At 44.5% G+C, this 14,562-nt stretch overlaps 1 protein-coding gene across 1 annotated transcript in view; it reads left to right on the plus strand.

Moving 5' to 3' along the window:
- LOC126187866 (atrial natriuretic peptide receptor 1-like) overlaps positions 1-14,562 on the plus strand; it is a 1,317,386-nt gene that overhangs the window by 996,894 nt on the left and 305,930 nt on the right. Inside the window, exon 10 of the mRNA XM_049929189.1 lies at positions 2,895-2,969. Coding sequence (XP_049785146.1) covers positions 2,895-2,969 — 75 coding nt within the window. The remainder of the gene's footprint in view (positions 1-2,894; positions 2,970-14,562) is intronic.

Genomic DNA, 14,562 nt, shown 5'->3' on the forward strand with positions numbered 1-14,562 from the left:
AACCACTGACGTTAGTCTCTACCGGAAGTCCCAAACGGTCTATGACCCCTGGAACTGCAGTTCAATGCCTCGATGGCTGTTGTCGGCAAAAATTGACGTTGATCTATCATGCGCTGGAAACATCTCTTTTGTAAATAGTCTACTGTATAGCAGCATGTGTGTGTGTGTGAATTCCTAAGGGACCAAACTGCTAAGGATAACACACACACACCCATGCCCGAGGGAGGACTCGAACCTCCGGCGGGAGGGCAGCGCGATTCGTGACAAGGCGCCTCTAACCGCGTGGCCACTCGCCACGGCATGTAGCAGTATCTACACTATCTGGTCAAGGGTGTCCGGACGCTCCTATGAAGTGGGAGGCTGACCATTGGATACCACGGGACGTGAACCCTTCAGCGTAAAAGGAGGCGAGGAGTTTTTGTTGTCACTATAGAAGCAGTAACAGCAGGGTGGGTCGGTCGTGAGAGCTGAGTGACATCAGACGTGGTAATTCGACGTTACAAATTCATCAGGGACATTTCAGTCCTAAAGTTGTCCAAGACTGTCGGTGACGTGACGGTAAAGTGGAAACGTTAAGGAACGTCAACAGCTAAACCAAGACCCAGTGAACGTTATCTCTGATCGACAACGGATGGTGGTTGTAAAAAAACACACGAAATTAGCGGGAAGAATCACTTGCGAGCTCCAAAATGCTACCAGTAGCCTCAGTCAGGACGATGATGGGGTTTAGGAAATTTTTAAGAATGGCGTACAGTATCTTCTGGTAAACCTTCCGGGATGTAAGGTCGTGGTCCATGAAACTCTTCAGCTCCTAACGTTTCGTCCAGAGCTGCGCTGGACATCTTCAGAGGGGTGTTTCTCCTCCGGTGAGTCTTGCCGACTGACGGGTCGGACGTCTGAGAGCGTCTTGCTCTCAGACGTCCGACCCGTCAGTCGGCAAGACTCACCGGAGGAGAAACACCCCTCTGAAGATGTCCAGCGCAGCTCTGGACGAAACGTTAGGAGCTGAAGAGTTTCATGGACCACGACCTTACATCCCGGAAGGCTTACCAGAAGATATGTCATCCGGTCGTGAAAGCCTTCATACTGTGAATGGCGTACAGTGATCGAGCAGCCCCTCATAAGCCACAAGTTTCTGTATTCAACGCTAAACGACGCTTGACGTGGTGTAAAAAGAACGACGCCACTTGACTGTGGATGATTGGAAACGAGTGATTTGGACTAATCAGTCATTCTATACACCCTGGCAATCCGATGGAAAGGTTTGGGTCTGATGAATGCCTGAGAAACGTTACGTGGCATCATGTGTGATGCCAACAGTGAAGTACGGTAGAGGTGGTGTTACGTTTGTGAGAGCTTTTCATGGTTATGTCGTGGTGCAATTATATCACGCTATACAGTATGTGGTAGGACATTTTATAGCATTGTCTACTACGTACAATACAGAAACAGTTCTTGGATGATGACTGTTTCAGCATCGCTGTAGACCCTGTCATAAAACAGCATCACCGAAGCAGTGATTTGTGGACGGTAATATTCCAGAATTGGACAGACCTGCTCAGAGTCCCGACCTGAACAAAGTGGCACTGCTTTTGGGGTGAGATAGGAAGTCGACTTCGCTCCAGACCCCATCCTCTACCTCCTCTGCTCTCAGCTATTGTGGAAAAATGGACTGCCATTGCTAAACAGACATTTAGAAGTCTAATTGAGAATGTCTCCAATAGAGTAATGAAGACAAAGTGTGGATACCCCCCCCCACATTAACATCCATTAATTGTTGTCCGAATACCGGATACTTTTGATCAAATAGTATGTATAGTGAACTGGATTGCCCCAGGTGCTTTATCGCTTTATTTTGCACTAAACGTTTTGATCATGCCACCAGAAATTTACGTATATTATTACTTCCAGACATATGCTAAACACTATACAATCTAGATTTGTCGTCTGAGACTACAACGTATCTACTTCTAGTGAAAAAGAACTAAATTATATTCATATATTAAGATGGTATGTGTTCTTTAGGACATCTCTGAAAGAACAGATACCATCTTCATTTTTATATAGTTAAGGCTCACAGGCCATTTGACCATCTTCCTCTGTCCGGATGCACAAACAGTGCCCGAACTCTTACGGGAATCGGCAGTAAAAGCCACGAGTAATGATTATAATGGGCAGGGGCACTATGAATATAGTGCGGGACAATAAGTTGCGAATGTGGGTCTCATGGGAGGCGTGCCAGAGATATGTCCCTGGAGTCGCACTATTCTGTGTATCCTCGGTGGCTCAGATGGATAGAGTGTCTGCCATGTAAGCAGGAGATCCGGGGTTCGAGTCCCGGTCGGGGCACACATTTTCAACTGTCCCCGTTGACTTATATCAACGCCTGTATGCAGCTATGGGTATTCATTTCATTGTAAGTTATATTAGCCTATAGTACCGGTAATAGACTGACATTTTCCAATTATGAGACGCAGCTGTCGTTTCGTCCATATGTAAGTGAAGTTATACTCCCATTAGACAAGTTGAAACGACAAGAAACAGTTTTTAACATTACACCTATTTCGAGGTCTTCATTGTTGGCATGCCTACACATTTCAAGTAGAAATGTTTTGTTATTAATATTGGTGTTTCACTTTCAAATATTAAAGAACCAAATTATCAGATTCACATCCGGTGCGTAACGTGTAAGATCATGATGGTTGTTAAACCAAATAACGTCTCAAAATGAAATGTAATTTACATTTTTACGTCCTTTTAACAGCTCTTTTTACTTAATTGTAGTCTGCAAAAATCTGATACTACCTATTGCTCTAGATACTGAATGAAATTGTGTATCTGTCATAATCCTCTCAGATTCACTACAGGGATTGCATCGTTTTGTCTCGTTTCAGGGCAGCAAAGTGGCGCTGAAGGCTATCCACAAACGCGTGGACCTCACGAGACCACTGTTGCTGGAGCTGAAACGGGTGAGTAAAGAGCACAATAACAGTTTCTGGCGGTGTTGCGACTCGTCTGCAGAACTCGTCAACTTCAATATGATCTCATTACAGTACACTCTAGACTGATAAAAAGTTATCATCTGTTTCAGTAAAATTATTTTAACTTGACTGTAATATTTAGGTCAAGGGACAGGTCGCTGCATTTTTCAGTGTCTTATTTGTTGTAGTTGGGCAAGCGCCATTCGAAATGCAATAATACAATATTCGCTTTCTCCTTCAGCGTCAGTACCAGTCAGGAGCGGGCTCCACAAATTAATTTGTCGGGAGCCGGCCGGAGTGGCCGAGAGGTCCTAGGCGCTACAGTCTGGAACCGCGCGGCCGCTACGATCGCAGGTTCGAATCCTGCCTCGGGCATAGATGTGTGTGATGTCCTTAGGTTAGTTAGGTTTAGGTAGTTCTAAGTTCTAGGGTACTAATGACCTAAGAAGTTAAGTCCCATAGTGCTTAGAGCCATAATTTGTCGGAGTCGCTGATGACTTAGGATGGAGGTCGGGCTTCACTAGGACGAAGAGTAACTAGAAATAATTCCGTGGAAGTGGATTAAAATCGTGAATTTAGCAGGGAAATAATGACTAAACTGAACAATGGAGGCTAGAGCCATGGCTGCTTGCAACTGCCGGCCGGTGTGGCGGTGCGGTTAAAGGCGCTTCAGTCTGGAACCGCGTGACCGCTACGGTCGCAGGTTCGAATCCTGCCTCGGGCATGGATGTGTGTGATGTCCTTAGGTTAGTTAGGTTTAAGTAGTTCTAAGTTCTAGGGGGCTGATGACCACAGATGTTAAGTCCCATAGTGCTCAGAGCCATTTGAACCATTTTTTGCCTGCAACTTATACAAGAGCCTGTTTGATGACAGCTCATAATTCCAGTGCATTCAGACACTAAGAGAGGTTTTTCACTCCTCACTATAATAATAGTAGCTCCAGTTTTGCATACGTTATACTGAAACAACTATACTTCAAAAATATCGAAGGTGAAACCTTCGTCCTCATGTACGTTTTATGGTCACAAAGGTGTCTGTGTAAGAAAAGAAGTTCCGCAAGATAAACTAATAAAACAATAAACACAACATATTCTGTCGTGTGCCCACTTTATTCCAACACATTGTTTCCTTAGCAAATGGGCTTTCATTGCATACTCACCCAACCTGAATCTTAACTCGGAAACGGGCTATATGAACATTAAACATAGCGCGAGAGTTTGCTGTAGCGTCAGTGTAAATTCATTTTCTTTCAGACCAGCGGTAGACAGATCGATGATTTCCCACCCAAGACGCCACTTGGCGTCTCAGAGTTAACGGACGTGTGGAATATCCTTCGTCGTATTTCAGTTTAACAGAGGTTGCCAAGCATTAGTTGAATATACTTTTTCAGTGATTTCAAAGTACCTAATGCTGAATTTTTCACAGATCTAGATTTTGGATGGAAATTTATCAGATTTTAGATGGTGAGTGATAATAATAATAATAATTATTATTATTATTGTTATTATTATTATTATTATAGGTACCAGATGTAATATTTCATTCATGTCTTAGCACTTGTCCAGCATACTGTTGGAGTCGTAATGGTATGTAAGGTAACAGAAGTCACGTAAATATAGGAGATATAGATAGGAGATCGGAAATTGCTGCGACGTGAATCGGTCTATCAAAACTATTGGATTTTTCTTTTACTAAACCGCTATTCCAGAATCCGGGCCCTATAGAGAACTGCCTATCTGTAGGATTTCAGGGGTAAGAAAAATTTATTTTTCAGTACCTCATATAATCTGTGGCTGAATTTAGAGATTTAAATTAATATAATAATCTACTCATTGAGAGGCATAATATAACGTTAAAAGTTTGACACAATGAGACAAGTATTGTCGTTAGAAATTGTACGATTGTCTTGTGGAAGTGTAACTGTCGGCGGGAAAATACCCGGACTATATTCATCCAGTATTTGAGAATGAGGGTACTTAGTGACCACCAAAGAAATTTAAATATCAATTCAAAACATAACCAAATATTTTCTCGCCGACAAACACCACAAAATGATGAAAGGAAAAAAAAGTTTATTGCTTACTACGTTTTCGATTTCATACCAAAAAAAATGGCTCTGAGCACCATGGGACTTAACGCCTGTGGTCATTAGTCCCCTAGAGCTTAGAACTACTTAAACCTAATTAACCTAAGGGCATCACACACATCCATGCCCCAGGCAGGGTTCGAACCTGCGACCGTAGCAGTCGCGTGGTTCCGGACTGGGCGCCTAAAACCGCTCGGCCACCGCGGCCGGCGATTTCATACAGTAAAACTGCCTCGTCATGAGTCACGTTTATTACTTCATTACTACTAACTGTATTTACAAGACACTTTTCAAACATTATCTGCACTCATGCTCATAAATTATGGATAATTACGGAATGTGGAGCCACACAACGTGGCACTACACACTACACACTACACGACACAGATCTGTAAGTCCACGGTAATGGTGGTAAGTTGAGAAAACCGTCCCGAAACACATGTACTACAAAACGCCACTGTTTCCTGCGCATGTACCCCGACATCAATATGGCATATGGTCACCATGCACACCTACACAGATCGCACAACGGGTTGGCATACTCTGGATCAGGTGGTCGAGCAGCTGCTGGGGTATAGCCTCCCATTCTTGCACCAGTGCCTGTGGGAGCTTCTGAAGTGTCGTAGAGGTTTTTAAGACGTGCAACGATACATCGACCGAGAGCATCCTAGACGTGCTAGATGGGGTTTAGGTCTGGAGAACAGGCAAGCCACTTCAAACGCCTGATATCTTCTGTTTCAAGGTACTCCACGATGGCAGCTCGGTGGGTCCGTGCGTTATCATCCATCAGGAGGAAGGTGGGACCCACTGCACCCCTGAAAAGGCGGACATACAGGTGCAAAATGACGTCCCGATACACCTGACCTGTTATAGTTCCTCTGTCGAAGACATGCAGGGGTGCACGTGCACCAATCATAATCCAATCCCACACCGTCAAACCACAACCTCCATACAGGTCCCTTTGAAGAACATTAAGGGGTTGGTATCTGGTTCCTGGCTCACTCCAGATGAAAACCGGGCGAGAACGCCGTTCAAACTGTACCTGGACTCGTCGGTGAACATAACCTGGGACCACTGTTCCAATGACTGTGTACTGTGTTCTTGACACCAGGCTTAAGGGGCTCTCCTGTGACCAGGGGTCAGTGGAATGCGCCTTGCACGTCTCCAGGCGAATAAACCATGTCTGTTCAGTCGTCTGTAGACGGTGTGTCTGGAGACAACTGTTCCAGTGGCTGTGGTAAGGTCCCGAGCAAGGCTATCTGCAGTACTCCGTGACCGTCTGCGGTCACTGAGGGTGAGATATCTGTCTTCTTGTGATGTTGTACATCGTGGACATCCCGTACTGTAGCGCCTGGAAACGTTTCCTGTCTGCTGGAATCGTTACCATAATCTTGAGATCACACATTGGGGCACACGGAGGGCTCGTGGTACGACCTGCTGTGTTTAACCAGCCTCCAGTCGCCCTAGTATTCTATCCGCACATAACGTCATCAGTACGTGATCTTTGAGCCATTTTCAACACACAGTCACCATTAGCACGTCTGAAAACGTCTGCACACTTACTCGCTGCACCGTACTCTGACATGCACCAACACACCTCTGCGTCTGTGAACTGCTGCCAGCGCCACCGTGCGACGACCGCAGGTCAAATGCACCGCATGGTCATACCCCGAGGTGATTTAAACCCGCAAACCACCCACCAGAGCGTTGTTTCACCATGTATCAGCATTATCCTTAATTTATGAGCATGAGTGTACATATACCAATGTGTATGCGAAATTAGATCGTTGTATGGCACAGTTCAGAAGATAAGACGTCGTAAATATTGAGATTCGTGGAAAACTAGCTTTTACTTGAAATGGAGCGCAAATTACCCATTCTATATTCGTCAAGTGTTTAATAATAAGAGCACTTGTTGACTTTCACCTACCTTTAAGGATTATTTAAAATCTTTCCTAAACTTTTCCTCGGTTACAGGCTTGACGTGAAGTACTTAACACATTAACCCATTTTTAAAGTAATCATACGTGCGAAGCTCTTTAATACATGAGAATTAGATTTTTTAGAGAATCGGATGTTACTGGTTATCAGTATAAACAGCTAACATATTCGACTTCGAATTTGCGTTTGCTGAAATCTTCAGAAACATGTAACACCCCTCTTGCACAGAAACCTCTTATAATTCATTCATTAAGGGAAAGGTATCGTACGCTTGGTTCTGACACATTTAACGGTACCTGTCGCCCATTTCTGGTTTTCTGGTACCGTACCTTATTGTACACTTTTGCCATAATCTCTCGTGGGATTGCATTTTGAGACTTAGTCGTCATGAACTATTGTACAAGGGTCACGCATCCTTTCAGTCACCCATTTCTACCGAGGAAAAGGACTCGATATAAACGACGAAAAATTTGGGTTAAACTCTGTTGGTTATGAGGCACAAATAAAAAATGACGTCATCGTATTCATAATTATCTAGTGCAAAGAAATACCCAGAACATGGCTACTTTAGAGAGTGGTGCAAGCAGTACCACTCCAAAGATGATGTTGACGGTTGACTTAAATAATTGTGCAACATATATCAGTATAACAAAAGTAAAGTTTCAACAGTATGGACCCTATCTCTGTGGGATGCCAAGATTTCTTTCAAAATGGTTCAGATGGCTCTGAGCACTACGGGACTCAACTGCTGAGGTCATTAGTCCCCTAGAACTTAGAACTAGTTAAACCTAACTAACCTAAGGACATCACAAACATCCATGCCCGAGGCAGGATTCGAACCTGCGACCGTAGCGGTTTTGCGGTTTCAGACTGCAGCGCCTTTAACCGCACGGCCACTTCGGCCGGTAAGATTTCTTTGTTATTATTAGTATTATGTTGCTCAGCGGAACAGAGCGTAGGAGACAGATTAGATATAGGAAGTGGCTGGAAACGTCACTTTTACTGTCGAAGGAACGGCTAGTAGAGCAGTAAGGCATTCGAAACACCCTGAGCATAACTTTATTTACTTATTTTGTAAGACTATACTTTATACAAACCAAACTGACATCTTATCTCTACAAGAATGAACGAGTACGGCTGTAGATGCTTCTCACAAATGAAACTCGCCATGGAACTGACCCCCACCCCCTGCCTCCACCCCCTTTAGATTTATTGGTAAGATGGCTCAGTGGAGAGCCCGTCAAAAACTGAACACATATGAAGCATGAGAACAGGAAGAAGTTGTACTGAACTGTGCAACAATGCAAAACAGAAGCAGTGAACGGTACCAGCTTAGCATCTACAACATCGAGCAAAGTGGTAGAGCCACGGCGCCGCGGTCAAGTGGTCACGCTCTTTAATTGCGCCACGGGCGAGCCGTATTCAAAACTACTTAAGGCCTTTTTCTCCACAGCATTATGAACTCTCCCGTTCGGTCACTGAAATTTTTGTTCTCTTTCTGTAGTCTTGGCTGTTGTCGTACTATGTATTGGTTATAGAATATGGGTGTGTGTGTGAAGTCCTAAGGGGGCCAAACTGCTGAGGTCATCGATCCCTAGTGGCCGAGCGGTTCTAGGCGCTACAGTCTGGAATCGCGCGACCGCTACGTCGCAGGTTCGAATTCTACCTCGGGCATGGATGTGTGTGACGTCCGTAGGTTAGTTAGGTTTAAGTAGTTCTAAGTTCTAGGGGACTGATGACCTCAGAAGTTAAGTCCCATAGCGCTCAGAGTCATCGATCCCTAGGCTTACACACTACTTAAACTAACTTATGCTAAGAAAAACACACACACACCCCATGCCCGAGGGAGGACTCGACCCTCCGGCTGGAGGGGGAATATAGATCATGCATTAAGAATACATTACCGTCGCAAGTAAACGTCATGAATAATGAGAGAAAAAAATGGTTCAAATGGCTCTGAGTACTATGGGACTTAACATCTCAGCTCATCAGTCCCTTAGAACTTAGAACTACTTAAACCTAACTAACCTAAGGACATCACACACATCCATGCCCGAATCAGGATTCGAATATGTGACCGTAGCGGTCGCGCGGTTCCTGACTGAAGCGCCTCGAACCGCTCGGCCACCAGTGGCCGGCCAATAGTGAGACCAGGCGAGATACTGTACCACATAGACGTCTCACACAAATGAAGACAACAAATGAACGGGTGTTAACTAAAAAGGTTCGCAGAAGAGCTTCTGTGAAGTTTGGAAGGTAGGAGACGAGGTACTGCCAGAATTGAAGTTGTGAGGACGGGTCGTGAGTCGTGCTTGGGTAGCTCAAATGATCCCTCTGTAATATAAAAACTGAGTTAATCGACCGACAACGAACCTAAATGGGTGTCTTACGAAGTCCGCCCCGGGCAGATGCAACGAACGAAAGTGAAAGAAAAGGAGATTAAAAAAAATGGTAGAGCACTTGCACACGAAAGGCAAAAGTTCCGAGTTCGGGTCTCGGTCTGGCACACAGTTTTAATCTGCCTGTAAGGTGTCAGGCAAATCCAACACCTTCCATGAAAACCCTGACATGATAAGCAAATCCAGTAGTATGTCACATAGCGCCGAATAAATCGCGACATTAAATTAACCAAAGTAATACGAGTAACGAGTGGGCAAATGGAATACCACAGACTATCACAAGAATGCCTAAATGCATGTCATACCTTCCCACCGTGAGACAGACGCTGTTCCGAGGGCAGAAACGAGAACAGAAGCCGAGAGCAGAACCGTGTTAAGCTGCAAGGCCCTACGATAAAGGACGGACACCCACGTTTCCAGCTAACCGCTAGGACCACCCCAGCCGCAAGTTTTAGCGTGAGACTTTTTCGCGTCTCTGTTACGTCAGGACCACCCCCCAGCCAATGTTAAAAGATAGAGCCCTCCAGAAGAACAGTATAGATCTTACGATAACACTAAAAGGACCACACCAGCTGCAAGTTTTAGCGTGATACTTTTTCGCATCTCTGTTACGTTGCAAACTTTAAAAACTTTGCCCCACCACAAAAAGTATAACGTTTCTCATTGGATAGACAGAATTTTTGTAGGCGGAGCTTAAGGTTAACATTGAGACCCTGATTGGTCAGATGAGAACACAGCCAGGTAGTTTTTTTAAACCAACTTCGGTAAATTGTAGTAAGGAGAAGTTAGGAGAGAGTTGCTTCCGAGACGGCGAGGTGAGTGGAGCTGTGCTGCCCCCCGCTCCCTGACGAACACCGACAAGGTAATGAACACACACGATGTCGTGTAACAGCGTATAAAGCTTCACTCAGAACTGCAGAAGTCTCATCTGTTACACCCCCTTTCTGCGTAAAACTAGTGTCGATCGTCAATTAAAGCTCATGGTGTTCACATTTGCCACTTGAAGTAAAAATCTGAAACGCCATAATTTTTCTGTTATATAGTTACTGAGAAGCCACATCACCCACTGTAATTTACGACAAGTTAGATAAGTAATTAAAGATAATTGAGGGTCACTGTAGACCATTTTGATAGTTTTCTCTCTTGTGAAACGTAATTTAAACCTAGATTATAGATGTGATATGGCATAGGTCATCCTTCGATCCATTGTAGAACTTGGAAACCCATTCAGGGTATATTCGTTCACATTTTTGTTGAACGCAGTTGGTTTTTACCATCCTGTATTAAAACATTTCCTTTTATCAATAGTGCAAATTATAAACAGTGTTTTGTGAGTAGAATAAAATTTCCAATGGTAAACTTAACTGATTTTTCGACGTTATTTTACCAGCTAACTAAAAATACGAAAGCCTTGAACCCCTTCCACTAAATTTAGTTAGTATTAAGATTCTTTTACAGGGAGTGCAGTGGAGCTGACGCTGAAATCATTAAGTATTTGATTATATCATCGCTAGTCTCACTGAACTCTTCTGAACTCTACATGTCACGTGTGGTCTGGCGTCTCCTTACCAGCAACAGGTCCCAGGTTCAAACTAGTCAATTCCCTAAAAAACACGCTCAGAGCGTCGTTGCGCGAAAGTGGTAGGGAGACACGATGTAGAACAAACAGAAACCACGCAGAATGTTAGATGCCAGGAAGTTTCTCATAAGCGCACACTCCGCTGCAGAGTGAGAATCTCGTTCTGGGTGTTAACTATGTTACAACGAAGAAATGCAAAAGTCAAAACTTCCAAAACGGAACGCAACCTCAGAAATGTTAGAAACATACGTTCTGACAGAGCACAGAGAAACTGTGCGGTTGTGAACCTGTTGCGTTTATTTGTTGCAGCTAATGTGACAAACTATTATGTGTTCATCATTTCCTTGGCAGTGATCACATTCACATTCATACAAACACCTAAATCGGGCAAGAAGGTATCTCTCACTGAATCGCTAGTGGGTACATGAAGTGCGCCGATAAGACATTCCTATCATATGACACACGCCCTGCTACTATTGCCGGGTATGACACACCAGACGTTTTTTCCCGGTGGTGGATTTGGTTGACTTAGCACGTTGTCATCAAACGTTTACGGCTCCTATTCGAAAGTCACTTCCTCTCAGCTGCTAATAGAGGAGTTGCAAAGAATTAACTTTCATTATAGGTGCCTTCCTTACACCTTGCTGTTGCAAAAGGGCGTTACCCGACGACACAGACACAAATTTGAATACAGCTAACAGCGGAAAAAAATTGTCACGAGGTAGCTTTGGACACGGATCGTGCGCTTTGTAGAGATGGGGGATCCGCTCTTGAACTAATTCATAGAGTTGAATCTTTCAAAGGAGTGAACAATCAGTGATTCAGAAAAAAAGAACGGTAGCTCCAAACGTTTCCCACGGCAGAGAGAGAGAGAGAGAGAGAGAGAGAGAGAGAGAGAGAGAGACGGAGCATATCAGCAGCGCCTCTGCTGGTCACAGCACAATGCACGCCACACAACACAGCCAGCGCCGGCCTCTGCCCTGCTTCTACCTTGGCTGCCTGCATTGTGCAGTGCCCCATTGGATTTTGTGTTTCACATATGCCGTGCCGTCTCTGTGCGTTGTCTGCCGCTTGCAGTGTCTGGCGCAGCTTAACTTCGCATCGCACTCTGTCGGCGATCGTTTCAGTTGCACGTCCTGCCCTCTGGGCAGTTGATGCGAGCAACAGGACAGAGAGCCACCTAGCGGATAACATAGGAACTACTTGCAACAAACCTGCTTGCAAGGGAACGGATGATTTGTCTCGGAGCGGGTGAGTTCACCGCTCCCCCCACCCACGGAACTCGCCCGCTCAACGCTCACCCCACCGTCTCGACTCTAGCCAGAGCGTTGAGCAAAGCAACTCAGGTGTCACTCTGGTCTCTGCGGTCTCAGCTCACGCAGTAATACAGCTCGCGGCTCGACCTGCTCGACTCAGCGCCTCTGCATCGGAGTTCGTCCCTACTGGATATTGTTCTTCGTAGTAATACCGCTATGTATATTACATTATTATGTTATGTATACATCAATTGTTTTTATTTTATTTTTATTTGTTTAAACTGATTAGATTAGGTTCCTGATGACTCCTCTTACTATAGGATTTTTATTATGGACACTCGAATTTACGCTTTAATTACGAGCGAACCGATAAACATATCGTAAAATGTGATACACCAATATTTTCCTTGTTTTATTCTGCGTAAGGCTATATGCAGCACTTTCGTTTTACAGTCAAATTTATATATTTTTTTCTTATTCTGGTACGGATTTTGCGATTTTAGGCGTCTTCGGAAGGAAACGTTCACTTTAAAAATATATGGCTTGCGATGTATTTGTATGAGGTTAATGAAATTTTAATACATTATAGCCAAATATATTGTTAATGTAAATCTCAAGTTACAACATTTTCCGATCACCCAGAAAACCACGATACTGCAAAATAAATCAATAATCAAAAACTTTGTCATATCGTGGAAATTTCAATAAACAATACAAAATTCTTACTCATTATCTGTGTTACTTCAAAATAGGATCAAATAAGATCAAAATATAGGTATAGTACTGGAATAAACCAAGTTTAAAGGGCAATGTGCCTTCCATTTATTTTCTATTGTAAATGAGTGGTGAGTCATGAAAAAGAGCTAATTCATTTCAGGGAGTGAACAGTTCTGATCCAATCTCTGAAAAGAACAGTTTTGCCCATCTCTACCGCTTTGCACTCGAACGCTGGGACCATTCACAGTTTCTGTTTTGCTACTTTTTTTCGCCTTCTTCCAGTTTTCATGCATGATCTGTGTTCAGTTTTTGACTGTCTGTTTTTCACTGTCTGTCTACTGGGCCCACTCACCGCTGAATCCGGGTGGATGCGATGTGGAGTTTCCCTGGCCAGACCAGCTAGCGCGTTGCTCTGGCACGACAGTCCTGTGTGTGCGTGTGACAGGGCGGGCTAGCGTGGCTGCTGGCGCCACGTCGTTAGCATTCCTCGCACGCGGCCGCTTACGCTGCAAAACGCGCCGCACTGTCGCACAGATCTAGCCGCACATAAACCCTACAGCCTGCCGGCGGAAACGAGTGGACGACGTCTCACGTAAACAGGATACACAACCAGAACGTGTCCACTATGGCGATGGGGAGACTAAAGGAGTGAGGGAAGAAAATTAGGGGTTAATGTGTCGTCATTGGAGAGAGAACTCGAATTCATCTACGTCTTCGTCTACGTGATTACTCTGCTACTCACAATAAAGTGCCTGGAAGAGGGTTCAATGAACCACCTTCAAGCTGTCTCCCAACCGTTCCACTCTCGAACGGCACGCGTGGAAAAATGAGCACTTGAATTTTTCTGCGCGAGCCCTGATTTCTCTTATTCCATCGTGATGATCGTTTCTCCCTATGTAGGTGTGTGCCAACAGAAGGTTTTCGCAATCGGAGGAGAAAATTGGTGATTGAAATTTCATGAGAAGATCCCGTCGCAACGAAAAATGCCTTTATTTTAACGATTGCCACTCCAATTCACGTATCATGTCTGTGACACCATCTCCCCTATTTCGCGATAATGGCTCTGAGCACTATGGGACTTAACAGCTATGGTCATCAGTCCCCTAGAACTTAGAACTACTTAAACCTAACTAACCTAAGGACAGCACACAACACCCAGCCATCACGAGGCAGAGAAAATCCCTGACCCCGCGGGGAACGAACCCGGGAATCCGGGCGTGGGAAGCGAGAACGCTACCGCACGACCACGACATGCGGGCCTCGCGATAATACAAAATGAGCTGCCCTTCTTTGTACTTTTTCGATGTCTTCCGTCAGTCCCACCTGATGCGGATCCCACATCGCACAGCAATACTCCAGAATAGGGCGCACAAGCGTGGTGTAAGCAGTCTCTTTAGTAGACTTGTTGCACCTTCTAAGTGTTCTGCCAATGATACGCAGTCTTTGGTATGCTCTACCCACAATATTGTCTATGTGATCGTTCCAATTTAGGTTATTTGAAATTGTAAACCCAAAAGTATTTAGTTGAATTTACAGCCTTCAGATTTTTGTATCGCGTAATCGAAATTTAGCTGTTTTCTTTTAGTACGCATGTGAATTAACT

Source organism: Schistocerca cancellata, chromosome 5 (genome assembly GCF_023864275.1).
Source record: "Schistocerca cancellata isolate TAMUIC-IGC-003103 chromosome 5, iqSchCanc2.1, whole genome shotgun sequence".
In the NCBI taxonomy this organism is placed as follows: domain Eukaryota; kingdom Metazoa; phylum Arthropoda; class Insecta; order Orthoptera; family Acrididae; genus Schistocerca; species Schistocerca cancellata.